The sequence below is a fragment of the Ailuropoda melanoleuca genome, chromosome 14 (genome assembly GCF_002007445.2).
Source record: "Ailuropoda melanoleuca isolate Jingjing chromosome 14, ASM200744v2, whole genome shotgun sequence".
Classification (NCBI taxonomy): Eukaryota; Metazoa; Chordata; class Mammalia; order Carnivora; family Ursidae; genus Ailuropoda; species Ailuropoda melanoleuca.
Genome location: NC_048231.1, coordinates 67425245 through 67453197, shown reverse-complemented (window position 1 = coordinate 67453197; position 27953 = coordinate 67425245). Strand labels below are relative to the sequence as shown.

The following is a 27953-nucleotide window of genomic DNA, read 5'->3' as shown; positions in this document are numbered from 1 at the left end:
ACTTTAATATTACTTTATTGAGGCTTTTGGTGATTTAATTTAGGCTTAAAAAGCCCTTAAAAAAAACGCATACCTTAAAATTAATTCTTTAAAGCAAGGACAGAGCACTGCATTTATGGTGCCATTTGCTATGGAAGTTAAGTTGGACCTATACAGAATTTCGTATTTCCAAAAATAAATTAAGTTTCAGTACTTTGATGGAGAGTCTTTAATTTCTCATATATTGCTTATTGTGTGTCAAAAATTTGCCACCTCTAGCACTTGGGCTGAGATGTGTTCTCTGGACATTTAAACACTATGATTTGATCTGATATATTTTGTACTTTAATGAAAAAATTGTTGCTTGTGCACTAATATTCAATGCTTTGGAAGAAATACCCTTTGATTTTATTTGCGGTTCATTTCTCACACTACAGTGCTTTGACAATGGTGACAGTGACTTCATACATCAAGAATTTCTCCTGCTTTCCATGACCGCCAGGGAATCTGAAGGGAATACTTTACATCTGAAACATGTTTTCCTTTGGGATTCCACCATTAGAATAACAGGTCTGATCAGTAGCCCATTATGAAATAGAACTTCCACAATGGAAGAGAGAGAGAAGGAAAAAAAAATCTTAAAAACCAATCATATAATAATAAACTACAAAACTGGAAATTTTACATGCATATTAGATTTATACTATACCTTTTCGAACTCCAATACCCTTTCTTAGGAAGTTCCAAGACCCTATCTTCTAATATCAAGAGCATAAAAAAACATTGACTAATGTGAAGTAGGAAGTGTTTAATTTGGATGATTAGAAGACAGTGATAATGTGGCCAATATCATGGAATAGTTTTTTTGGAAGAATTCACTTCATATGGAGTCCCAGGGAGATGACTCAGAATTCCTGTCAGAGGTTCTAAAAGAAATCATGAGACAAGGTATGCATCAAATCCCAAAGATTTTTGCACTTCTTACAAATAAGAATTCAAAACATAAATCTTACTACTGAAGTGTCTGAAGCACCATCATTTATCCAAAAATGTGTTATAAATCTGAGTGAAAGGCACACTTAAATATTAGAGGTACAATAATGGAAAAAAACACAACATATTCTTGTCCTAGTTGAGGGAGACAGACAACAAACAAGATAAGTTAATATATAGTGTGTTAAGAAATAGATCCAGAATGTGAATAGGTAGTATTGGGGTTAGGATCCTAGATAGGACAGTCAGAGAAGGATTAACTGAGACAGGTTCTTCTGAGTAAAGATTTGAAGGAATCAAGAGAGCTAGTCATGTGGATATTTAGGGGAAGACTATTACTGTAATATAGTATCCACAAAGTTACTAAGAGAAGAGAAAATATGGGAAAAGAAAAGGAGCAAAGGGCTAATATGAAGGAGCAAAAAGGAACAGGAGGACAGAGTAATTAAGAGCTATATTATTTATTTGTTTTGTTTTGTTTTCTCCAGATTTTTATTTGTATTCTGGTTAGTTAACATAGAGTTTAATATCAGTTTCAGGTGTAGAATTTAGTGATTTATCACTTACATCAATACCCAGTGCTCATCACAAGTGCCCTTCTTAATACCCGTCACCCATTTAACCCATCCCCCATTCACCTCCCCTCCAGTAACCCTTCATTTGTTCTCTATTGTTAAGAGTCTGTTTCTTGGTTTGCCTCTCTTTCCCCCACTGTGTTCATTTGTTTCATTTCTTAAATTCCACATATAAGTGAAATCATATGGTATCTGTCTTTCTCTGACTGACTTAATTGCACTTAGCATAATACTCTCTTGCTCCATCCACACCATTGCAAATGGCAAAATTTCATTTTTTTTGATGGTTAATATTCTGTTGTTTATATATACCACATCTTCTTTATCCATTCATCAATCGATGGACACTTGAACTAATCAAACTGACGTGTGACTGCACCTGCCATGTACTTCTTCCTCTGTAGCCTCTCGGTGGTACACATCTGTTATTCCTCTGGTGGGGTCCCCTAGATGCTGGTGTACTGGTCCTGGAGAAGAAGACCATCTCCTTCACCTGTTGTGGGACCCAGCTCTTCTTGCTGGCCGAGGGAGAGTATCATACTGTCTTGATCACCATAGCTTCATAATATGACTTGAAGTCTGGAATTGTGGTACTTCCAGCTTTGCTTCTCTTTTTTTTGAGGTTGCTTTAGCTATTCAGGGTCTTTTGTGGTTCCATACAAATTTTAGGACTGTTTGTTCTACCTCAGTGCTAATATTTGTTGAGAATTTATGCATCCGTATTCTTCAGAGATATTGGCCTGTAGTTCTCAGTTTTAGTGGAGTCTTTATCTGGTTTTGGTATCAGGTAATTTGGCCTCCTAGATTAAGTTTGGAAGCTTTCCTTCCATTTCTATTTTTTGGAACAGTTTGAGAAGAAGAGGTATTAACTCTTCTTTAAATGTTTGGTAGAATTGCCCTGTGAGGCCATCTGGCCCCTGGACTTTTGTTTGTTGGGAGTTTTTTGGTTGCTGATTCAATTACTTTGCTGGTTATCAGTCTGTTCAAGTTTTCTATTTTTTCCTGTTTCAGTCTTGGTAGTTTATATGTTACTAAGAATTTATCCATTTCTTCTAGGTTGTCCGATTTGTTGGCTATATTTTTTCATAATATTATCTTATAGTTGTTTATATTTCTGTGGTGTTTCTCCTCTCTCATTTATGATTTTATTTATTTGGGTCCTTTCTCTCTTTTTTTTTTAAGATTTTATTTATTTATTCGACAGAGATAGAAAGAGCCAGTGAGAAAGGGAACACAAGCAGGGGGAGTGGGAGAGGAAGAAGCAGGCTCATAGTGGAAGAGCCTGATGTGGGGCTCGATCCCATAACGCCAGGATCACGCCCTGAGCCAAAGGCAGACGTTTAACTGCTGTGCCACCCAGGCGCCCCCCTTTCTCTTTTCTTTTTGATAAGTCTGGCTAGGAGTTTATCAATTTTGTTAATTTTTTCAAAGAACTAGCTCCTGGTTTCATTGATCTGTTCTATTATTTTTTTAGTTTCTATATCATTTATTTCTGAAGAACCAAATTATTTAGAGCCTTGCAAGCTATTTACTTGTCTGCAAAGTAAGATTGAAAAGCAGTGAGGATTTTGAACAGATTTATGACAAAATCTAAATTACAGTTCAGTTGGGTCACTTTGCTTGCTGGGTTCAGTATAGACTGAAAGGAGTTATAGACATAAGTAGGGAGGCTATTTTAGTAATCCAGAAAAAAAATTATGGTATCTTGGATCAAGGTGGTGCCTGTGGCTGTAGTGAAAAGTCGTCAAATTCTAGATATATTTTAAAGATAGTGCCAATAGAAATTTCTGATGACCAGATGATAGGAGGAAGAAAAATAGGGGAGTAAAGGATGACCAGGATGGCTTGCCTAAGCAAGCAAAATGAAATTGTTTAACAAAGGGGAGGCTGCAGAGAAGACGGGTTTAGGGGAAAGTATCAGGAGTTCAGTTTTGGTCATGTAAAACTTAAGATGCATTTCAGCCACTGAAGTAGAAATATATGGTAGACTGCTGACATATGATTTTTAAGTTCAAGAGAAATGTTCTTGCTGGAGATAATGACATGAGAGCATTCCACATATGATGTTTATAATCATTAGACCGAATGAGATAATCTCAGAATAGAGAAGTTGTTGGTTACCTTGATAAGAGTTTTAGCTCAATTATAAGGGAGTAACAAAATCTGATTGGAGTAGTTTCAAGAGAAAATGAGAGAAGAAATTGAGGAAACATGGGTATAGACACCTTACTCAAGAAGTTTTTTTATAAACATAAAGTGAAAAATAAGTACTAGATAATGAAATGTGACCAAGAAAGGATCTATATTTCCAGAATGTTTGTACACTAGTGCAAATGACCAAGTAGAGAATGGGGAACTGATGTGCAAGGAGACTTAGGGAATAATTGAAGAATTGTTGAGACCATCCTTTGAGTTGGTGACAGAGGGTGAAATCTATTGCTCAAGTTGAGAAATTGGCCTTCACTAAGAGCATACACAGTAACAGGAGAGAAAGTAGAGTATACTGGCACAAAGATAAGTGAGAGATGGATGCTGGAAGTTTGTGAAGGTTTTTTTTTTTTCCTTAATATTTTTCAGTGAATTAGAAAGCAAGTTCAGTTGGGAATGAGGACAGAGGAAGGGGTACTGGAGGTTTGAGGAGAGAAAAGAAAGTATACAATTGTGGCCTAAGCAAGAAGAATTCTATCTAAGAAAATAATAGGTTTTTTTTTATGTACCCCAGGACTATGAGAACTCTCTTCCATTGGCTAGGATCTACCACCACCTCCTATTTGACAGCAATAGGAGGACCAATGTAATTTAAGTCACTAGGTAAAGATTAAGGAGTCCTATTTCCTTAATCTTGAGTTGCAGTACTCTCATGCAGATGGTTTAAGTAATGACAGACCAGCCACAGAACTCATCAGCAAGTACATGAACTTTAGCTTGAAATTTCCATTTATAGGAAGTAGCCTGTTTCTACGTCAGAGAAAAAAGTAATTTCTAACTCCCATAATCACATATAAGAAAAGAAAGTTGATTTATATATCATTTACTGTATACATTATAAAATCATGGCCATAGAACCCCAAGATCAACTCCTATTATTACAACTGTACTTTCTATGCTGAGATAGGAAGGTCACAGGCCTTGCTGTTAGATAGAGAAAGATATGAATCTTTTACATGCTTTGTGGAAATGGGATGTTTACATGATTTCTATGTATGAATTACTGCTCCTAAATAGTAATAGTTTGTAGAAGTTTTTTGTATTAGTGCTTGTAACCATTTTCTGTTGTTGTGTAGCAAATTACTGCAGATTTAGCAACTTATACAATATCACAATTTCCATAGAAGTGTAGGCATAGTTTAACTGGGTCCTCTGCTCAGGATCTCACAAGATTACCCTCTAGTTGTAAAAGCTGTGTTCTAGCTGCATTGTAGCCCTATCACCAGCCCTCTCACAGCATAATGCTTACTTCTTCAAGACCAACAGGGTCCACTCTCCCTCTGTCTGCTAAGACAGTGTTATGCAACCATATAATCTAACATAATTGTAAGAGTGACACCCTATCACCTTTGCCATATTCTACTGGCAGGTTCTGCCTGCACCCAAAGGGATTCTACAAGACCATGACTCATTGGGAATTTTTTTAGAATTCTGCTAGCACAGTGGTATAGGGAGTATTCCTTAAGATAATGCATCTATCTCCAAAACACTTGATTTATAAAAAGCACTTGTTCAATGTAAACTGTTATGACTACTATTGTTTATATGATATCTAAACACAAGCAAGTAACTGTAGCTTTAAGATTTTTTTTAAAAATTCATTAAATTGGGAATTAAAAATTATCATCATTGCCATCAAAGAATATTCATTAGACATTTATTTGTACATTTCTCTCCAACGGATTATTACCTTGTAGATAAATTAGCTCACACAATGTATTGAAGATTTAGGATTTTCCCCCTCTTAAAACAGTACCTTGTAATAAACATTCTGGGGTGAAAAATCAAACCAAAGCAATTCAATCTTTTTTTAAAGATTTTGAGAGAGAGAAAGCAACTATGAGTAGGGGGTAGAGGCAGAAAGAATGAGAAGCAGACTCACAGGGAGCCCAACGTGGGGCTCATCCCCAGGACCCTGAGATCATGACCTGAGCCAAAGGCAGATCCTTAATCAACTGAGCCACCCAGGTTCCCCTTCAATCTTAAATAAGTTTAGATATCTTAGCCTATTACAGTGGATGAGCAGTAATCAACAATTTTATTCTAAAGATGACTTGCTCTAAAAATATATTAATGCAGTCAGCGGTTGAATCTCACAGATCCTTAGATATGATAACTACTAAGTTAGATTATAAATTAATCTCACGTTAAAAGAGGAATGTGCTTATTTATTTCTCCTTTTGAAACATGACTTTTTATTTAAAAATATGTAATTCTATCTAAAGTGAAAGACAACAAAATCATTTGGGAACATATTTATATTCAATATTGTACTTTAGTTCTAGTTCTTCACTGGTGGCAGGAATTGTATAGTAAAGATGGTTAGTTTCTCTCTCGTTCACAAAAGTAGAGCTGTAGAAATAAGTGGCATGTATTTATTTTGGATAGTGTAAGAATAAATGAGATGTTTGATTTTTTTTTCCCAATAGACTCTTACATCAAAATTGCTAATATGTGAAACAACTGTATTTACCTTCCTTAGATAGCTACTGTATTAGTCAGGGTTCTCCAGAGAAATAGAATGTGTGTGTATGTGTGTGTGTGTGTGTGTGTGCATGTGCACGTGCGTGTGCATGTGCGTGTGCACTCACATACACATGAGTGGGGGGGAGAGAGAGAGAGAAAAGTATTTATTTTAAGAAATTTTCTCACATGATTGTGGAGGCTGGTGAATTCAAAATCTGCAAGGTAGGCTGGCAGGCTGGAAACTCAGGGAAGTGTTGCAGTTCAACTCTGAAGGCAGTCTGCTGGCAGAATTTTCTCTCTTGGGAGACTTCAGTCTTTTTTTCTAAGACCTTCAACTGATTAGATNGCTGGCAGGCTGGAAACTCAGGGAAGTGTTGCAGTTCAACTCTGAAGGCAGTCTGCTGGCAGAATTTTCTCTTTTTCTAAGACCTTCAACTGATTAGAGGAGATCCACTCATATTATGGAGGGCAATTTGCTTTACACAAAGTGTGCTGATTGAAATGTTAATCCCATCCAAAAAATACTTTCATGGAAACATCTAAAAATGCATTAAATCAAATATCTGGGTACCATGGTCAAATTTACATATAAAATTAACCATCACACCTGCTTTCCCTACAACACCCACCACCACATAATGAGTGCAAATATTATTAGTGTTAATTTGATCCATTAAAGAGGTTTTATATGATTCACAAGATGAAGAGCCTATAATCAAAATTAAAGAGTTTTGAATTATGCTTTTAAATTTCTGTAAATTGGAGCGGGGTGAGTTCTGCCATTTCATTGTCATTTTATATTCCTTTAGTATACATAACTTTGGATTTCCTGTAAGTTTAACCTTTGTATTAATTCATTTCTAATATGTTCCTGCTCTCTGCTCATTTTTTCTGTTGAGGTATTATTCTTCTTTTCTTACTGGCTTGTACGATCTATTTATATCATATTTTCCACTTTTTTGCTTCAATATTTTCTAGATTCAAATTTTGAGGTTTTCTCAAATTGTGCTTGTGATCAAATGCATCTGGATTTTCTTTTTTATTATACTGTTTTATATTAGAAAATACTTGTCTGTTCCATGATCAATTAAAAATCTATCTGTATTTTCTTTTTGTTCTTATGGTTTAATTGTTTGTATTTAACTCTTCAATTCATATTTTACCAGTTTGAAATCATATTATATTATATTTGCAGCTTTGTATCCTACTTTATTCATATAAAATTATATATTGAGGGTGTCACATAAAATGAAATATTATTTGGTATATGATATGAGCTGAAAATACGATTTATACTTTTCCAAATTTCCAATTTTCTTAACGTTGTTGTGATCTGCTTTGTTTAACTTAAATTTCTTTCATATTAATTCCAAAGTCAATGGTCTTACTTAAGATTACTTAATATTTCTGTGCTTACATTTCTTTGTAAATAATATAAGAATATGAATAAGTATCTAACTCAGGTTTATGAGGAAATTAAAAATAATAATACATATAAAGTGCTTAGAACAATGCCTGGCAATATTAATAGCTCATTAATGTTAAATGTTAGCATTACTATATTTATTTCAGAATTATCAGTTCAGATTTACTGGTGCACCTATTAATCCTTTCAGAAAATCCACATTGTAATTATGGTTTTGGTGTATCTTATAATATATAGCAGCATCTTCCACTTTACTATATATTCTGCCAAAAATATAACAAAAATATGCTTTCTTCACACTTCTACATTTTTAATATGACAGATAAATTTTAAAGTCACTGTTAAATGCCCACCCCCAAATAATTTCCATTGATATTTTGTGTTGGATTAAGTTGTACCTCTGATTTAATATAAGAAGACTGGTGAGGGGAAACAGTGAGGTTAAGCGAGCTTGTTCAATATAACAACAATTTTAAGAGCTGGTTCCGTGATTGAAACAAAGGCAGTCTTTAATAATAAAATTATATTCTTAAATTAGTCTTTGAGGAATCGCATTCAGGACTAAACAACCAGTCCATATATTTAAATAATAATTTTTTTGTAAAATTTTGTAAAACTCATTTAGCTTGTGGCCTCTTCGTCATAGTGGTATCTACATAACATCATGACATCTTCACCAACTGTTTCTGTCATCATATAACTTCCTCTGCCTTTGATGATCCTGTCTCCCTCTTATAAGGGCTCTTACAATTACATTGGGCTCACCTAGATAATCCAAGATAATCTCCTCATCTCAGCATTCTTAATTGCATCTGTAAAGTCCCTTTTGCCATACTAAGTAATAAAGAACACAGAATCCAGGTTTTAGAATGGACATCTTGGGAAAGAGACGACATCGTTTACCCTTCCACAGTATGCTTTCTCTTACCCTGCTATGGTGCTAAGCAATATGTTACTACAACTGGGAACAAAGCAAACATTATCTTTAGCCCAGTACGCTCAGAATCTACTGATAAAGTGTGCATGTTAAAAAGATTTATGATTCAATGTAACACATGCTTTGTTAGAGATAATATTAGACCTCTATGGGAGCACAGAGGAGGAAGAATTTTCTTTCTGCCCAGGGCAGGGAGCCTCAGGAAAGACTTCCTCTTAGAGTAGTAATCTCTGTTGTAATACAGGACTATATTGTACAGAGTTAAGCTATAGTGATGGTTCAACAGACATAATAGCTAATAAAATTTTACAATGTACGATTTGTTGTAATTGAAGTGAAAAGAACCCAGCTTCCTTGGCACTCATTAAAGGCTTTATATTTATTAATTAAATTAATCAAATAATATTTGTTGAGGACTTTCCATATACCTGGCCCTGAATGAGGTGTAAGGAACACAAAAATGATTATCACACAACCATGCCCTCAAGGGCCTAATGGTCTAACAGAGAAAGTAGACATACAACCAACTACCATTGGTTGGTCCGTCTCACTTGAAAAAAATTCTGTTTTTCATTTTCTTCAGAAATCTACTCATATTTTCACAATGTCCATCCATATACCTTATTTTTCCCATTTACTCAAAGACTTCAAAATTTTCTCAGCTATCATCTTGGCTTTTTTTTTTTTTTACTTAATTCCAAAGAAAATTTTGAATACCCATGAGCTATGGTTTAGGAATGCCATAGTTTTGTGTGTCAGCCTCAATGTTTTGAATTTAACCTTCTGATTTTAAGTTTGACTTGAAACTTGTATTTAGAAATATTCAAAAAGTTTATCCCATTTTATAATGTATTTCAGAAACAGTGAAATCTTATTGATTTGATAATCCCACATATCATGTAATGAGCATAACAAGCTGTCAAAAGAATAAAGGAGTGACTAGATCTCCACAAAGCTCATTTACTCAAAGTGAAAGAAAAAAAAACCAATTGTTTGATTTGACAGTGCTTATACTAACATGACAGAAAATATAATAAAATTGGTTCAACTATTACACTTTCATTTATTCCAAGAACTATGACTGTCTACAAGTTGAATTTACGGCTTATGTAGCCACTTTTGAGGTATGATTTGAGAGGGCCTGAAAGTTCGCATTATTTCTATACTATTTCCACAACCACAATACAGTATCAAAAATTAATATCTTAGTAGATATATTCCCTTGGGTAAAGCAATGTGCAGATTCCTTTTTAAAGTTATGGGATAACAGAAAACTCTAGGAGCATCAAGTCCATTTCCCCCCATAGATCATAAACTCTATTAGACTTCATTGTCCTGGACTCTTGTTCATCACTGTGTATCTGATGCCTTGAAAATTTATAGGTGCACAGTAGTTGTCTAAATTAACTGTTTAATTTATCCAGCAATTATTATCAAGTGCTATGGTTAAAAGTATAGGATATGAAGTCTGACATTTGTGCATTTTAATCTAGGCTTTTCATTACATAGCAAGTTTCTTTATTTTGGTATGATTGACATGCAATATTATATTAATTTCAGGTATACAGCATAATGATTCAACATTTGTATACAATGAAAAATGGTTACCGCAATAAGTCTAGTTACCATCTGTTATTTTACAAAGGTAATAAAATATTATTGACTGTATTCCCCATGCTGTACATCTCCTGTGACTTACGTATTTTATAACTGGAAGTTTGTACTTTTTAGTCTCGTTCCCCCATTTTGCCCCCACCAGCCTGCTTTTCCTCTGGAAACCACCAAACTGTTCTCTGTATCTATGAGTCTGGGGTTTGTTTTGTTTTATTTCTTTGTTTGTTTTGTTTTTTAGATACCATACATCTGTGAATCATGTCGTATTTGTCTTTCTCTGACTTATTTCACTTAGTACAGTACTTTCAGGGCCCATCCATATTGTGGCAAATAGATTTCATTCTTTTTTTATAGCTGAGTAGTATTCCATTGTGTGTATCATATTGTTTATATATGATCTATATATCACATTGTATGTGATATATATCTGTGTGTGTGTGTGTGTGTATATATATATATAAAATACATATATCTTACATCTTCTTTATCCATTCAGTCATCGATGGACACAGGTTTGTCAATTTTGTTTATCTTTAAAAAAAAACAGCTGTTAATTTCATTGATCTTTTCTATTATCTTTTTGGTCTCTCATTTATTTCCACTCTGATCTTTATTATTTCCTTCTTTCTACTATCCTTGGTCTTTGTTTGTTCTTTTTCTATTCCTCTAGGTGTAAACCTAAATTTTTTGCAATCAGGAGATCATGATACCTTCAGCTTTGTTCTCTCTTGAAAGTATTTTGGCTATTCAGGCTGTTTTGTGGTTCCATACAAATTTTAGAATTGTTCTATGTTCTGTGAAAAATGTCATTAGAATTTTTTTTCTTCCAAACTTTTATTTAAATTCTAATTGATTAACATATAGTGTAATATTGGTTTCAGGAGTAGAATTTAGTGATTCATCACTTACATATAACACCCAGTGCTCATCATAAAAGGTGCCCTCCTTAATACCTATCACCCATTTAACCCATCCCCTACCCACATCCCTTAGTTTGTTCTCTATCTTTAAGAATCTCATGATTTGCCTCCACCTCTCTCCTTCTCCCTTTTTTCTCCTTCCCACACGTTCATTTGTTTTGTTTCCTAAATTCCACAAATGAGTGAAATCATATGGCATTTGTCTTTCTCAGACTGACTTATTTCACTTAACATAATACACTCTAGCTCCATCCATGCCACTGTAAATGGCAAAATTTCATTCCTTTTGTTGGCTGAGTAATATTAGAATTTTGATAGGAATTGCACTGCATCTGTAGACTGCTTTGGTAGTATGGACATTTTAACAATATTAATTATTCCAATCAGTGAGCACAGAATATCTTTCCATTTATTTGTGTCTCCAATTTCTTTCATCAATGTCATGGTTTTCCATGCACAGGTCTTTCATCACCTTGGTTAAATTTGTTATTAGGTATTCTTTTTTGATGCATTTATGACTGGCACTGTTTTCTTGATTCCTCTTTCTAATAGTTCATTATTAGTGCATAGAAACACAGCAGATTTTTGTATATTGATCTTGTTTTTTTTTATAACTTCACTGAATTCTTATTCTAACATTTTTTGGTGTAGTCTTTAGATTTTCTATAGAAAGTACAATGACATCTGCAAATAATGACAATTTTACTTCTATATTTTTTTTCTAATTTGGATGCCTTCTATTTCTTCTTCTTGACCTATTGGCCTAAGACTTCTAATACTATGTTGAATAAAAGTGGAAATAGTGGACATTTTTTCTCATTCCTGATCTTAGAGGAAAAACTTTTCACCATTGGTAATGATGTTAACTGTGGGTTTGTCACATATGGCCTTTATTATGTTAAGGTACATTCCTTCTATGCCCACTTGGTTGAGTTTTTAATCACAAATGGAGTTGAATTTTGTCAAATGTTTTATTTGCATCTACTGAGATGATTGTATGATATTTTTTCTTTTTTTTTTCATTTTGTTAATGTGGTATATCACGTTGATTTGTGGATATAGAACCACCCTTGACTCCCTGTAATGAATCCCATTTGATCATGGAGTATGATCCTTTCAATGTATTATTAAATTTGGTTTGCTAGTTATTTTGTTGAGGATTTTTGCCTCTGTGTTAATCAGAGATATTGGCCTGTTATTTTCTTTTTTCGTGGGGTTCTTGGCTGGTTTTTGGTATCAAGGCAATGCTGGCCTCATAAAATGAGTTTAGGAGCTTTCCTTCCTCTCCAATTTTTTGAAAGTTTGAGGACAGGTATTAAATCTTTGAATGTTTGGTAAGAAATCACCAGAAGTCTTCTGGTCCTGGACTTTTGTTCATTTAGAGGTTTTTGATTACTTATTCAATCCCCTTACTAGTAATTGGTCTATTCAATTTTCTATTTCTTCATGATTTAGTCATAGAAGATTGTAAACCTATAGGAATTTATTCATTTCTTCTAGACTGTCAAATTTGTTGTATACAATTGTTCATATCAATCTCTTAGGATCCTTTGTTTTTCTTTGCTATCAGTTATAACTTCTCTTTCAATTCTGATTTTGCTTATTGAGCCCTCTGTTTTTTTCCTGGTGAGTCTAGCTAAAGGTTTGTCAATTTTGTTTATCTTTTAAAAAAACAGCTATTAATTTCATTGATCTATTATCTTTTTAGTTTGTATTTCATTTATTTCCACTCTGATCTTTATTATTTCCTTCTTTCTACTACTCTTGGGCTTTTTTTTTTGTTCTTTTTTATTCCTTTAGATATAAAGTAAATTATTTACTTGAGATTTCCTTTGTTTCTGGAGGTAGGTCTGTATTGCTATAACCTTCCTTCTTAGAACAGCTTTTGCTGCATTCCATTGACTTTGGTATGTCATATTTCTGTTTTCATTTGTTTCTAGGTTTTTTAAATTTCTACTTTGATTTCCTCTATGACTCAGTAGTTGTTCAATAACATGTTATTTAATCTCCACTTATTTGTAGTTTTCCCTTTTCTTCTTGTGACTGATTTCTAGTTTCACACCATTGTGATCAGAAAAGTTACTTGATATGATTTTAGTCTTGAATTATTTGAGACTTGTTTCGTGGTCTATCATGTGATCTATCCTGGAGAATGTTTCATGTGTACCTGAGAAGAATGTATATTCTACTGCTTTTGGTGGAATGTTCAGAATATATCTATTAGTCCATCTGGTCTATTGTATGATTTAAACCTGATGTTTCCTTACTGACTTTTTGTCTGTATGATCTGTCAATTGACATAATTTGGGTGTTAAAATCTATTGTTGTTGGTATTACTGTCAGTTTCTCTCCTTTGGTCTGTTAGTATTTGCTTTATAAATTTAGGTGTTCCTATGTTGGATATATATATATATATATATATATATCCATAAATGTTATACTTCTTTCTGGATTGACCCCTTTATCATTATGCAGAGACTTTCTGTGTCTTCTATTACAGTTATTTTTAAAAGTCTTTTTTGTCTGGAAAGAGTATAGCTACACCACCTATTTTTTTTCATTTCCATAAGAATGAAGTATTTTTTTCATCCTTTCACTTTGTTTTATTTTTCTTCAAATTTTTATTGAAATTCTAATTTGCCCACACACAGTGCAATATTGGTTTTCAGAAGTAGAATTCAGCAATTCATCACTTACGTACAACACCCAGTGCTCTCATAGCAAGTGCCATCCTTAATACCCATCACCCATTCAGCCCATCCCTCCATACACCTCCCTCCATCAACCCGCAGTTTGTTTTCTATCATTAAGAGTCTCTAATGGTTTGTTTCCCTCTCTTTTCTTCCCCCCTTCCATATATTCATCTGTTTTGTTTCTTAAATTCAACATATAAGTGAAATCATGGTACTTGTCTTCCTCTGACTGACTTATTTCACTTAACATAATACATTCTAGCTCCAACCATTTTGTTGAGAATGGCAAGAGTTCATTCTTTTTGACGACTAATATTCCATTGTGTATATATACCACATCTTCTTTATTCATTCATCAGTCAATGGACATCTAGGCTCTTTCCATAGTGTGGCTATTTTTGATAATGCTGCTATAAACATCATGCTGTGTGTATCCCTTCAAATCTGTATTTTTGTATCCTTTGGGTAAATACCTAGTAGTACAATTGCTGGATCATACGGTAGTTCTGTTTTTAACTTTTTGAGGAACCTTCATATTTTTCTGCACAGTGGCTGCACCAGTTTGCATTCCCACCAACAGTGTAAGAGTGTTCCCCTTTCTCCACATTCTTGCCAACACCTGGTGTTTCTTGTGTTGTTAATTTTAGCCATTCTGACAGGTGTGAGGTGGTATCTCATTATGGTTTTGATTTCTATTTCCCTGATGATGATGTTGAGCATCTTTTCATGTGTAAGCCATCTGGATGTCTTCTTTGGAAAAATGTCTGTTCATATCTTCTGCCCATTTCTTCACTGGATTATTTTGGGGGGGTGTTGAATTTGACAAGTTCTTTATAGATTTTGAATACTAACCCTTTATCAGATATGTCATTTGCAAGTATCTTCTCCCATTCCGAAGATTGCCTTTTAGTTTTGTTGATTGTTTTCTTCACTGTGCAGAAACTTTTTTTTTTTTAAAGATTTTATTTATTTATTCGACAGAGATAGAGACAGCCAGCGAGAGAGGGAACACAAGCAGGGGGAGTGGGAGAGGAAGAAGCAGGCTCATAGCAGAGGAGCCTGATTGTGGGGCTCGATCCCATAACGCCGGGATCACGCCCTGAGCTGAAGGCAGACGCTTAACCACCGTGCCACCCAGGCGCCCCTGTGCAGAAACTTTTTATCTTAATGAAGTCCTAATAGCTCATTTTTGCTTTTGTTTCCCTTGCCTCCAGCTACTTGTCTAGTAAGAAGTTGTTATGCCCAAGGTCAAAGAGGTTGCTGCCTATGTTCTCCTCTAGGATTTTATGGTTTCAAGACTCACATTTAGGCCTTTCATCCATTTTGAATTTATTTTTGTGTATGTTGTAAGAAGGTGGCCCAGTTTCATTCTTTTGCATGTTCCTGTCCAGTTTTCCCAACTCTATTTGTTGAACACACTGTCTTCTTTCCATTGGGTATCCTTTCCTGCTTTGTCGAAGATTAGTTGACCATACAGGTGTGGGTCCATTTCTGGGATTTTGATTCTGTATCATTGATCTATGTGTCTGACTTTGTGCCAGTACAATATTGTCTTGATGACTACAACTTTGTAATATAGCTTGAAGTCTGGAATCTTGATGCCTTCAACTTTGCTTTTCTTTTTTTTCAGGTTGCTTTGGCTGTTCGAGGTCTTTTGTGGTTCCATACAAATTTTAGAATTGTTTGTTCTAGCTCTGTGAAAAATGTTGGTGGTATTCTGATTAGGGATTACATTAAATGTGTACATTGCCTTGCCATTTGCAATGATGTGGATGAAGCTAAAGTGCATTATGCTAAGTGAAGTAAGTCAGCGAGAGAAAGACAGTTACTATATGATTTCATTTATATGTGGAATTTAAGAAATGAAACAAATGAACATGGGGGGGAGAAAAAGAAAGGCAAACCAAGAAACAGACTCTTAACTATGAGAACAAACTGAGGGTTGATGGAAGGAGTTAGGTGGGGGGTGGGCTAGATGGGTGATGGGTATTGAAGAGGGCACTTGTGATAAGCACTGGGCGTTGTATGTAAGTGATGAATCACTGAATCTCCTCCAGAAACCAGTATTGCACTGTCTGTTCACTAACTAAAATTTAAATTTAGAAAAATGTGTAGATTGCTTTAGGTAGTGTAGACATTTTAACAATGTTCTTCCAATCCATGAGCTTGGAATGTTTTTCCATTTCTTTGTGTCCTCTTCAATTTCTTTCATAAGTGTTCTATAGTTTTCAGAGTACAGATCTTTTACCTCTTAGGTTAGGTTTATTCCTAGGTATCTTATGGTTTTTGATGCAATTGTAAATGAGATCTATTCCTTGGTTTCTTTTTCTGCTACTTCATTAATGGTGTAGAGAAAGGCAATAGATTTTTGTACATTGATTTTATGTTCTGCAACTTTGCTGAATTCATGTATTAGTTCTAGCAATTTTTTGGTAGTCTTTTGGGTTTTCTATATAGAGTATTATGTCATCTGCAAATAGTGGAAATTTAACCTTTCCCTTGATGATTTGGATCCTTTTATTTCTTTTTTGTTGTCTGATTGCTGAGGCTAAGATTTCCAGTACTATGTTAAATAGTAATGGTGAGAGTGGACATCCCTATCTCGTTTCTTGCTTCTGAACTAAGTCTCTTAGAGGCCAGCATATAGATGTGTCCTTTTTATATCCATTCAGCCACTCTATATCTTTTGATTGGAGACTTTAGTCCATCTATATTTAAAGCAGTTATTGATAGGAATATACTTATTGCCATTTTGTCGATTGCTTTCTGTTTTTGTACTTCTCTCTTCTTTTCTTCTTTCTCTCTTCCCTTGTGATTTGATGACTTTGTTTAGTGTTATGTTATATTCCTTTTTCATTGTCTTTTATGTATACACTGTAAGTTTTTGCTCTGCGGTTTTGCCTGTAAACCTCTATGTCTATTTTAAATTCATAGCAACTTAAATTTAGGTACATTTCAAAACTCTATATTTTTACTGCTTCCTCCACATTTTACATTTTTGGTGTCACTTTTTACATCTTTTTTCATTATGTATGTATGTATGTATGTATGTATTTATTATTTTTTAAGTAGGCTCCATGCCCAACATGGAGCCCAACACAGGACTTGAATTTATAATCTTGAGACCAAGAGTAAGACACTCAACTGACTGAGCCACCCAGACACCCCAACATCTTTTTATTTTATGTACCCCTTAACTAATTACTGTAGTTTTAGTTAATTTTACTACCCTTGTCTTTTTACTTTCTTAGTAGCTTTATATGTGATTAATCCACTATCTACCATATATTTACCTTTTCCAATGAGATTTTTACTTTTATATGTTTTCCTGTTATTACTTGGTGCCATTTCTTTTCAGCTTAAAGGAGTCTTTAATATATCTTGTAAGGCCAGTTGAGTAGTGTTGAACTCCTTTAGGTTTTGTTTGTCTAGAAAACTCTTTATATCACCTCAAATCTGCATGATTACCTTCTTGGGTTAAGTATTCTTAGTTGGAAGTTTTTTTTTCCTTTCAGACCTCTGAATATGTCATTCCACTCCCTCTGGTTTGCAAAGTTTCTCCTAAGAATCTTGCTCAGGGGGTTTCCTTGTATGTATGTAACAATTTCTTTTTCTCTCACTGCTTTTAAGATTCTCTATCTTTAAATTTTAACAATTTAGTTATAATGTGTCTTGTTGTGGGTCTCTTTGGATTCCACTTACTTGGAACTCTCTGGGATTCCTGAACCTGGGTGCCTGTTTCCACCCCCAGGCTAAGGAATTTTTCAGTCATTAGTTCTTCACATAAGTTTTCTAGCCCTTTCTCTCTTTTTCTTCTGGGATCCCTATAATGTTAATGTTATTACACTTGATATTGTTTCCAGGTCCTTTAAGTTATCTTTATTTTTAAAATTCTTTTTTCTTTTTGCTGCTCCCTCTGGGTGAGTTCCTCTGCTCTATCTTCCAGCTTAGTGATCTGTTCTACTTCATCCAATCTCCCGTTGAACACACTCTCCCTACCCCCCCACCCACCCCAGCACAAGTACATTTTTCAGTTTGGTTATTGTATTCTTCAGTTCTGTAACTTCTGTTTGGTACCTTCTTATATTTTCTGTCTCCTTGTCAGTTCTTTACTGAGTGTTCATCCATTCTTTGTCCAAGTTCAGTGAGCATCTTTATTATCATTACTTTGAATTCTTTACTTATTGAATTCTTTACTACTTATCTCCTTATCCTTCAGGTCTTTTTCTGAGGTTTTATTTTGTTCTTTTGTTTGGAACGTATTTCTCTAGAAGTCTCCTCATTTTCCTTGACTCTCTTTGTTTCTATGATGTCTGAAATAGCTCCATCTCTCAGTCTTGAAGGAGTGGCCTTGTATAAATGATGCCCTTCTCATTTAATTTTGCCCTAGCTCTTGATTATCTCTTTAACCTTTGTGTTTGTCTAAACCACATGATTCATTCTTGAAATGCCCTGACTCTAGAGGCTCTGCCAAGATCTGTCAGTGATCCAAGAGGAGGAGTTTCATTAAGCACCTAGAGTCAGCTGATTGGAACCAGATCCTCCAGCAACAGCTTTTAAAGTATTCAAATATATGCAGTCCTGTGGGGCTGTAGTGGTAATCCCTGCTGGCCTCTAGACTAGAGGATCTAGAGGTATACTCTGGGCAACCATTGCAAAACTTGGGGCTTTGGGTGAGTGTATAAGCTCCTTTTTGTGAAGTCATCAAGGCTGTAGCAACGCCAAAGTGTGTGCTCAAGAATGGTGTGTCCCTGCTTATGTTCCTTAGGAGTGCCTCCTTAGCCTCTAGAGTGTGGGAAATCTGAGGCCTACCCCTCAAGCTGAAGCTCCAGTGTAAGTAAATAGACCTTTTTCACAGGAAGACTGGAGGTGTGTTTCAGTCTTCTCTCTATGCTCTAGGTGTTGTGGCCCACCAAGAGCTATCTTCCCAATGGTTACATTCTTCTGGAGCTCTGGAATGCCAGTCATCTTGACCACCAGAGCCAGACAATCAAGAGATATCTCCTTTGTGGATTGTGTATATCTGTTGGCTTTAGCAAGAGAGCAGGAGAGTGTTGTGGCAGGGCACACTCACTAGCTTCAGAAAGGCAGTGGGAAAGTGCCTTGTCTGTGTGCATGTGTTCACTTTAGGCTGGGTAACAAACAATCTCACAACCACTCACACTTATGAGCCCCAGCAAGGGAATGAGGGAGTGCTGCAAATGCCCATGGTCTCCTGCCTCAGCAAATGCCATGACAGCACCCCCCCCCGACTCATCCCAGCAGGGTCGTGGGATGGTACTGCGTCTGATCTTGTTGCCTGTACTAGCAGGTTATGTGGAGACTGCAACAATAGCATCTGCCATGCCTCCATCTTTAGAGAGCATCTCAACTATCACTCACCTCTCCAGTTGATGCCCCCAGCTCAGCAAAAGAATCTCTCTCACATATAGTCTAGGTGCTTTACAAACCACTGCTTTTTCAGTGGGTCTTTAGGTAAGCAAAACTGCACACAAGCCCTCCAAGACAGAAATCTATTTGGGCCCCTGGATGTTAGCCCCATTGGTTTTCCAAGCCAGGTGTTCTAGGGGCTCATTTTACCAGTGGAGATACCACTGGGCCTGGGTGCCTGATGTGGGGCACCAACCTTTCACTCCTCCAGGAGAAGCAGTTATCTAATGAGATCCCTCACTATTGTTCATTGCTCTGCACGATGTGGGACTTTCTGCAAGAGCCTCTGCCTCTCCCACCTGTCTCAATGTGGTCCTTTTATCCTTTGTTATAGACAGTTAATCTGTTTTTCAGATCTTATTCAGAGGGAAATGATCCATATGTAACTGGAGATTTAGTGTGTCCATGGGAGGAAGTGAGCTCAGGATCTTCCTATACTGCCATCTTGAACTTCCTCCCCCCAAGTTACTTAATCTTGCTAAATACCCTTTTTCTAGCCTATAAAATGAGAACAGTACACATTTTATATTAAAAAACTAAGATACAAGTGTTCTTCGCGGTGCCTAGCACTTAGCTAATGCTCACCAAATATTAACAATAATAAAAATAATATAAATATACACTGTCATTATTGTTTTTATTTTTATTTAAAACAGATAATTACCCATAATCTAATGGGTATAATGAGTGTCTCATTGTGTTATTAACTTTCCTTTTCCTAATTACTAATAAAATATTTGTGTTTTCTTTGTGATGAAATGTCTGTTGTCCATTTTCTCATTGAGCTTTATGACTTTTTGTTAAGCCAGTTAATCATTATTATTTTAATGTGTGATTTGCCAAAAGAGGTGGCTATGTTGAAATCTTTTATGTGTTTACACATTTGTTGATTTCTGTTCTTAGGACATGTAAGTTCCATATAAGAGACATTATTGTTTGGGATATAATTTAAATTATGGGAGTGCATGAGTTCATTCATAGATACTATATAGAAGAGAATTAAAGGCAGAACCTTAGGAAATGATGATGTGGTAGTAGAAAAGGGGCAAATAAGACTAAAAAGGAGGTTTGGAACAATAGAAGCAAACCAAGAATAAAATCAGAGAAGGGAAAATGTCCGAGAAGTAATAAGGTATTGATACCAAAGCCAAGGACACTGCACAGACACACACACACACACACTCACACACACACTCTCACACTCACACACAAGCACACACACATACACACACACACACACAAACTACTATGGGCCAATATTCCTAATGAATATAGATGCAAAAATCCCCAACAAAATATTAGCAAACCACATTGAACAATACATTAAAAAGATCTAAGATTTTTCACCATGATGAAATGGTATTTATTCCAGAGATGCAAAAATGTTTCAATATTTGCAAATCAATCATTGTGACACACCACAGCAGCAAAACAAAGAATAAAAATCATATGATGATCTCAGTAGATGCAGAAAAAACGTTTGGCAAAATTCAACATCCATTCATGATAAAAACTCTCAACAAGTGGATTTAGAGGGAAATTACCTCAACATAATAAAGGCCATATGAAAAACCCATAGCTAATATCATACCCAATGGGGAAAAACTGAGAGCTTTTCCTCTAAGATCAGGAACAAGGATGTCCACTCTTGCCACTTTTATTCAACTAATCAAACTCAAAATGGATTAAATTCTACCCACAGCAATCAGATAGGAAAAAGAAATAAAACATATTCATACTGGTAAGGAAGAAGTTAAACTGTCACTACCTGTAGTGGCATGATACCATATATAGAAAACCCTAAAGACTCCACCAAAAACTACTGGAAAATGTGAATTCAGTAAAGTTTCAGGATACAAAATTAATACCCAGAGTTCAGCAGCATTTCTATATACTAATAATAAAATGGCAGAAGGAGTAAATTTACATTTACTCTTGCACCAAAAAGAATAAAATACTTAGGAATAAACTTAACCAAGGAGGTGAAAGACCTGTCCTGTGAAATCTACAAAACAATGATGAAAGAAATTTAAGATGGTACAAACAGATGGAAAGATATTCTGTGCTCATTGATTGGAATAATTAATATTGTTAAAATGTCCATATTACCAAAAGCAGTCTACAGAGTCAATACAACTCATATCAAAACACAACAGTATTTTTCACAGAACTAGAACAAATAATACTAAAATTTGTGTGGAACCCCAAAAGACCCCCCAATAACCAAAGAAATCTTAAGAAAAAAGAACAAAGCTGAAGGCATCACAGTTTTAGATTTTAAGATATATTACAGAGTTGTAATAATCAAAACAGTATGGTACTGGCATAAAAATAGACATATAGGTCAATGGAATAAGATAGCCAGAAATAAACCCACACTTGTATGGTAAATTAATCTATGACAAAGGAGGTAAGAATATACAATGGGAAAATGACTCTTCAAAAAACTGATGTTGGGAAACCTGGACAGCTACCTGCAAAGGAATGACACTGTACTACTTTCTAATACCATACACGAAAATAAACTCAAAATGGATTAAAGACAGGGGCGCCTGGGTGGTGCAGTTGTTAAGCTTCTGCCTTCAGCTCAGGGCGTGATCCCGGCATTATGGGATCGAGCCCCACATTAGGCTCCTGTGCTATGAGCCTGCTTCTTCCTCTCCCACTCCCCCTGCTGTGTTCCCTCTCTCGCTGGCTGTCTCTATCTCTGTTAAATAAATAAATAAAATCTTTAAAAAAATGGATTAAAGACATAAATATGAGACCTGAAATCAAAAATCCTAGAAGAGAACATAAGCCATAATTTCTTTGACATCAACTGTAGCAATTTTTCTAGATATGTCTCCCAAGGCAAGGGAAATAAAAGTAAAAATAAACTATTGGTACTACATAAAAATAAAAAGGTTTTGCACAAGAAAGGAAACAATCAACAAAATGAAAAGGCAGCCTACTGAATGGGAGAAAATATTTGCAAATGATACATCCAATAAGAGGTTAATATCCAAGATATATAAAGAACTTGTACAATTCAACAACAAAAAACAATCCAATTAAAAAATGAGCAGAGGACCTGAATAGACTTTTTTTTTCAACAGAAGATGTAGAGATGGCCAACAGACACATGAAAAGGTATTCGATACTACTAATCACCAGGGTAGTGTAAATCCAAAACTACAATGAGATATCACCCTTCACCTGTCAGAATGGCTAAAATCAAAAAGGCAAGAAATAAGTGTTGACAAGGATGTGGAGAAAAAGGAACTCTTGTGCACTACTTATTGGTGGGATTGTAAATTGGTACAGCCACTGCAGAAAGAAGCATGGAGATTCTTCAAAAAATTAAAAATAGAAATACCGTATGATCTAATAATTCCATTACTGAGTATTTACTGAAAGAAAATGAAAACACTAATTAGAGAAGAGTTATCCATCCCCTGTATTAACTGCAGCATTATTTGTAATAGCCAAAATATGGAAAGCAACCTGTCCAGTGATAGATGAATGGATAAAGAAGATACATACACAGTGGAGTATTGTGCAGCTGTAAAAAAGGGATGAGAGCTTGCCATTTGTGACACCATGCATAGACCTAAAGGGTATTATGCTAAATGAAATAAGTCAGTTAGAGAAAAATGCAGAGAAATACTATACGATTTCACTCATGTGGAATCTAAAATGGAAAATAAATGAATAAATAAACAAAAAGCAGAATCGGATCTATAAATACAGAGAACAAACTGATGGTGTGCCAGAGGGAAGGGTGATAGGGGATAGGCAGAATGGATGAAGGGGAATGGGAGATACAAGCTTCCGGTTAGGGAATGAATAAGTGGTGGGAGTAAAAGGTACAGCAGAGGGAATTAGGTCAATATTGTAATAGCATTGTATGGTGACAGATGGTAGCTACACTTGTGGTGAGCACAGCATAACATATAGAGATGGTAAAACACAATGTTGTGCACCTGAAACTAATGTAACATTGGGTGTCAACTATACTCAAAAAAAAAAAAAAGAAGATTTTTAAAAGCCGTTAGTTTTAGCCATATTAGATGCTTCAGGTGATCTTTGCTAGAGCCATTTCAGTGAAGTGGTAGGAGAGGCCTGAAGAGTGAGGAGCTGAAGAAATGGAAAGACAAAAGGAGACGGGATTTCCAAAATCTTCTGGAGAACCAGAAGTGCCAAGTGGCTACATATTTTACTGACAATCCATTTAGTATTACAAACTTCTTCCTTCAATAAGTCAATTAAAGTTCAAATGACACTATTACCCAAAGTCACATAGCATGCTAGTACCTACATCTGCTTGTGTTTTCAAATATCCAATGATTCATCCACTACTTATCATCAAAAATTTCCAGAATTTAGCAGAACATTGGTAATTTTCTTACTGTGGGTTACTATCATTCCATTTATATTAATCATTGTCACCATTCTTTTCAGATCTTTGAGTATCTTGGAATTTAGTCATAGTGTTTGCTGAAAGAATGAGATTAGTAACTGATTCTTAAAAGACATTGCTTTATTATTATATGTTTTTAATAATATTTGTTGTAACCTATGTTCAATGAGATACTCTTGCTCAAGCTAACAAATGGATTAGTAAATTTTTGACATCTATGACAATCTCCACTATTTTGCAGATTTTTTTCTTACTGTTGAAATCCTTCTAGCCCCCAAAATAATACTAGGTAAGTGACAAGAAGCTAAGACAAGAATAAGGTCATAAGACTTCGCATTTTAGATGTCGTTCATAAAGAAATTCATACTTTCCTAACCCCTGATTTCTTATAGCTATAAACTAGTTTCTTTCTGCTCCCAGGCTCTGTCTCATTGCATGATTGTGTTTCATATTTTCTTTACACTTTCAGTTTTTGCAAGTAGTTTAAAATAAATAAATAATTTCAGAAACATTTATGTTTACTTGTGTGTAAAAGAAATAAAGTTACTGGAGATATTTATAATGGACTTGATGTCTTTAAGATAGAAAAATATGATATTTTTTCCTGCGAATTCTAAATAAACCAGGGAGCTCTATAATTAATCGTTTTCAATATAATGGTTTTGTTGTGAATTAATTTTAGGTAAACGTGATTTTTAAAGTATTATTTTAATTCATTTGCATCAGAATGGGTGGGATTCATAAGATTATAAAGATGTATTGTGGATACTCATCAAAGAAAATTGTTCAACCACTGCTTATAAATGAACACCAAAAAAGCCAGTTTATGGCATTCATTTGACCACATTTTAAAATCAAGGGATTTAATTACTCTTGGGAAAATGACAGCAGGCAAGCAAGTGGACACCTTAAGAATATATTCATCTGTGAAGCATAGTGACAGCATAACCTTTGTTTTTAGTCTTTATGTAATTCCATTTGCAACTTTCTAAAAACAGCTATTTTTTTCATTTTAGCAATGTTAGTTTTTTTCTTATGAAAATAATTTCTACTACAGAATTTTAAAAATTGTTTTATTCTTGATTTAACATCTTTTTTTAAGCCACAGGGGACAATGATTTTAGAATTAAGAATAGTTTTGAGCTCCTCATAGAATTTGTCTGTGAAATTTAGTCATTTAAATAAAAAATTAAGTTGTTAACTTTACAATTTTTACACCAATGTATTCAATAGAATACAGTCATTTTATTTCAGAGCCAGATATCACTGAAACTAAGAAGTCTGTGAGTTTTTCACCTTATTACCTTATTACTATTAAATACATCAATATTAGATTAGTGATTATCTGCTATGTTATAGTGTGTGTTATAATTATAACATATACAAAAGAAATACATGCATATTCATATAAAGGAGTAGATGTGATCTTTAACTATTAACTACAAGCTTTTTTTTCTCTCATGCCATCAGTGCTTTTATATATTAACAGAGGTCCAAATGCAAAATCTTGAAATGTATTATTCTTTATCATTAGAATAAAAGAGTAGTTGTTTATTAATTTTTAAAGTCCAGGTCTAGTTTTGGGAATGCATGTGAGTCTTACTTTTTTTTTTAAATATACCTAAGCAGTTGACAAAGGATGTTTCCAGAAATGAGCTGTGTGATCTTTAACACCAGTCTGTAGAACAGATTTGATAATAAATATCTCATTACTTTTGAGATTTGTATATTGTACATGTGTAGCTTGTGAGTACTATGAAAAGATCAGAATTAACTGGATTTTGTATATCTGTCATTCTTGCCGTGCCAAAAATCTGTGGAGTAGTTTGTAATTGCCATTGTTTGGGTTATTACGATAAACAGAACTGATAAGGCTTATGCTATTTGCCTTGTGAGCTGCATTCACTTCACATCACTCTGTTGAATTAAAATTGCATGCACATATCTTCGCTTATCAGTTTTATTTATCTGTGAGAAAGAGAGAAAGGAAGTGTGCTTCCACAAAATAAAACCTTATAACAAGCAGGTCAGAAATTATGATCATTATTTTAATATTCTAGTGCAAATGAATGACTGCATGTATGTTTCTATTATCTATCTATAATTTAAAATATATTCCTATAGGAAAATACTGTTACTTTTCCAAGTGCCCTTTATCATATTCTGTCAAAGCTATCATTTTAATTGGATTGCCCAAGGTACAAATGCAAATCTGCAGAATTTAGCATGTTTTTTCTCTCCTTTGTCCAATGTGTCTAATTTTTCCTTAGAGCTGCTTCTACAGTTGGACTATTTGCTCGACTATGTTTATAGATAGAAAATACAAATAAGTTGTGTGAAATGCTTTCATTTTCTCCCGTGGTAGAAGTTCCTCATAATATTTCTATTCTTAGGCTGCAGCCTTCTCACCTATGAAATTCCCAAGCTCACTAGTGGTCACATCAGATGAACTTTCAAATTTTTAGATACCTGTGATGAGTTAATCCATGCCTACACACGTGCTTCCTTCACAAAATTCTGTCCTCTGACAATTGTCACACATTGTCATCACCATGGACTCACTCCCAGTTTCCACTCCAATGTACTGGGGAGTGATTTGGACTTCCAGAATTTAATGTTCCACATCCTTCATGTTTGTCCTTCATGTTACTTTGATGAGAGTTGTTTATTGCCTTGATCCTATGAATTTCCTGTTTCAATGTTATATCCAATGGATTTTTCATGTATGCAGAACAATTCTGTGTTCTTTTGAGTTGTCATCCAGTTTTTTATAAAGATATTTTTCCTCAAAAAAGTACAAATGAAGTATTGTTTTACAATCTGTCTCATACAGTCAAATCTCCAGCAGTTGTTTTGATGTTCCAGTGATGGAAAGATCATTATTCATAGACAAAGAACTTTGAGTGCTGTCCATGAACTATCAGTCCTGCCTGTATTACCTTTGTGTTTTAAGGGACTTCTGCGTTTTCAGTATTGACTGGCCTTTGTTTTCTGGCAAAACAATTTATAGTTCATTTTCAGATAACTATACATATGGTATTTGTATTTTAATTAAAAAGACTGTTGTTATGTCTGATTCTTATAAGCAGAAATTCATTATAAGGACACTTTTCATTTCCTTGAAATGTTCCCTTTCTTTTTTTCCAGGGTTCTTAAATTGCAAAAGCCAGTTAAATTATGTGCTTTGGGGAGTTAATTTTTGGCGCCATATGTCTCTAAAAATGATTTAATTTTATCTAAAGCATGTTTGTAATGATATTTATGTTCTGTAATACACAGAGACAATATAAGGAATCTTTTAAAGAAAAAACACTCTAGCCTACTATTGTTTCAACACAGTAACATGTCTGAGGTTGCAAAAATTTCTGTTTATTTTGATTAATGTATTTTTAATATCTGAGCTCTGTTGTTGCCTTTTAACACTTTGACTTAGCAAAGTGTCTTTACGATATCAACATGACTAATACAAAAATGTTACTGCCATTATTCCTAATAGGGACCTCATCTTATGACTTGAGAATGTTAGAAAAGTTAAACCACAAAAAAGGATTAACTTTAGTCTAAGGACTAATTTAAAGACTTATAAACAACTTTCTCCAAAGCTCTATTAATCATTTTACATATTTTTATGCTTTTTCAAATGGATGTATCATCAATCCTCACCTAATTCTAGCAAATTCAAGTTCTCGTGTAAGTAGGCTACATATATCTATCTTTAATTTAGTATGAAATAAGTTATAAAGTTACTGTTCAACAACTGCTTTTATTATGTGAGAAGGATGAGGGGAAATGCCAAAAATTTTAGGCAATTTAAGAAGCAAAGAGTGGTAATTAATTTCTTATCGATTTAAACTCCTTTAATATTTTGGATAGTTATTTTATTATAGGTAAGATCATGCTTAATGGATACATAACAAAAGTCTTGTACACAAAAGCCTTTTTTATATTTTAGCAGATGGTCAAACATAATAGGATTTTTTAAGCTAGATTATAGTAAATTCTCTAAAAATAAATAACCCTGAACCACAAAATATGGAGGCTGCTTTGACAAAGTTAGGTTAAGCTTACACGTGCTTACAGACATGTAAGCTTAACCTAGAGTTGTTTTTTTTAATGAAACAACTAAACATACAGTAAGTTACACAGTTATATGTAAGGTACATGTAAGTTTTATGATAAATTTCTCTGTACCTTTATCAGCTTTGTAAATATTGACATTTGCATATTTGCTTTGTATGTTTAGACCAGTATGAATACACTCAAAACCCTCTGTCTGCCTAGTCCTAATAGTATTTCCCTCCTCTTTTCTGAGT

At 34.5% G+C, this 27953-nt stretch overlaps 1 protein-coding gene across 1 annotated transcript in view; it reads left to right on the top strand.

The window, feature by feature from the left end:
* The window catches only part of CCDC178 (coiled-coil domain containing 178), a 343537-nt gene that overhangs the window by 267449 nt on the left and 48135 nt on the right, over window positions 1–27953 (top strand). Inside the window, 1 exon segment of the mRNA XM_034642198.1 lies at window positions 26034–26111. Within this exon segment, the coding sequence (XP_034498089.1) occupies window positions 26034–26111 (78 nt within the window).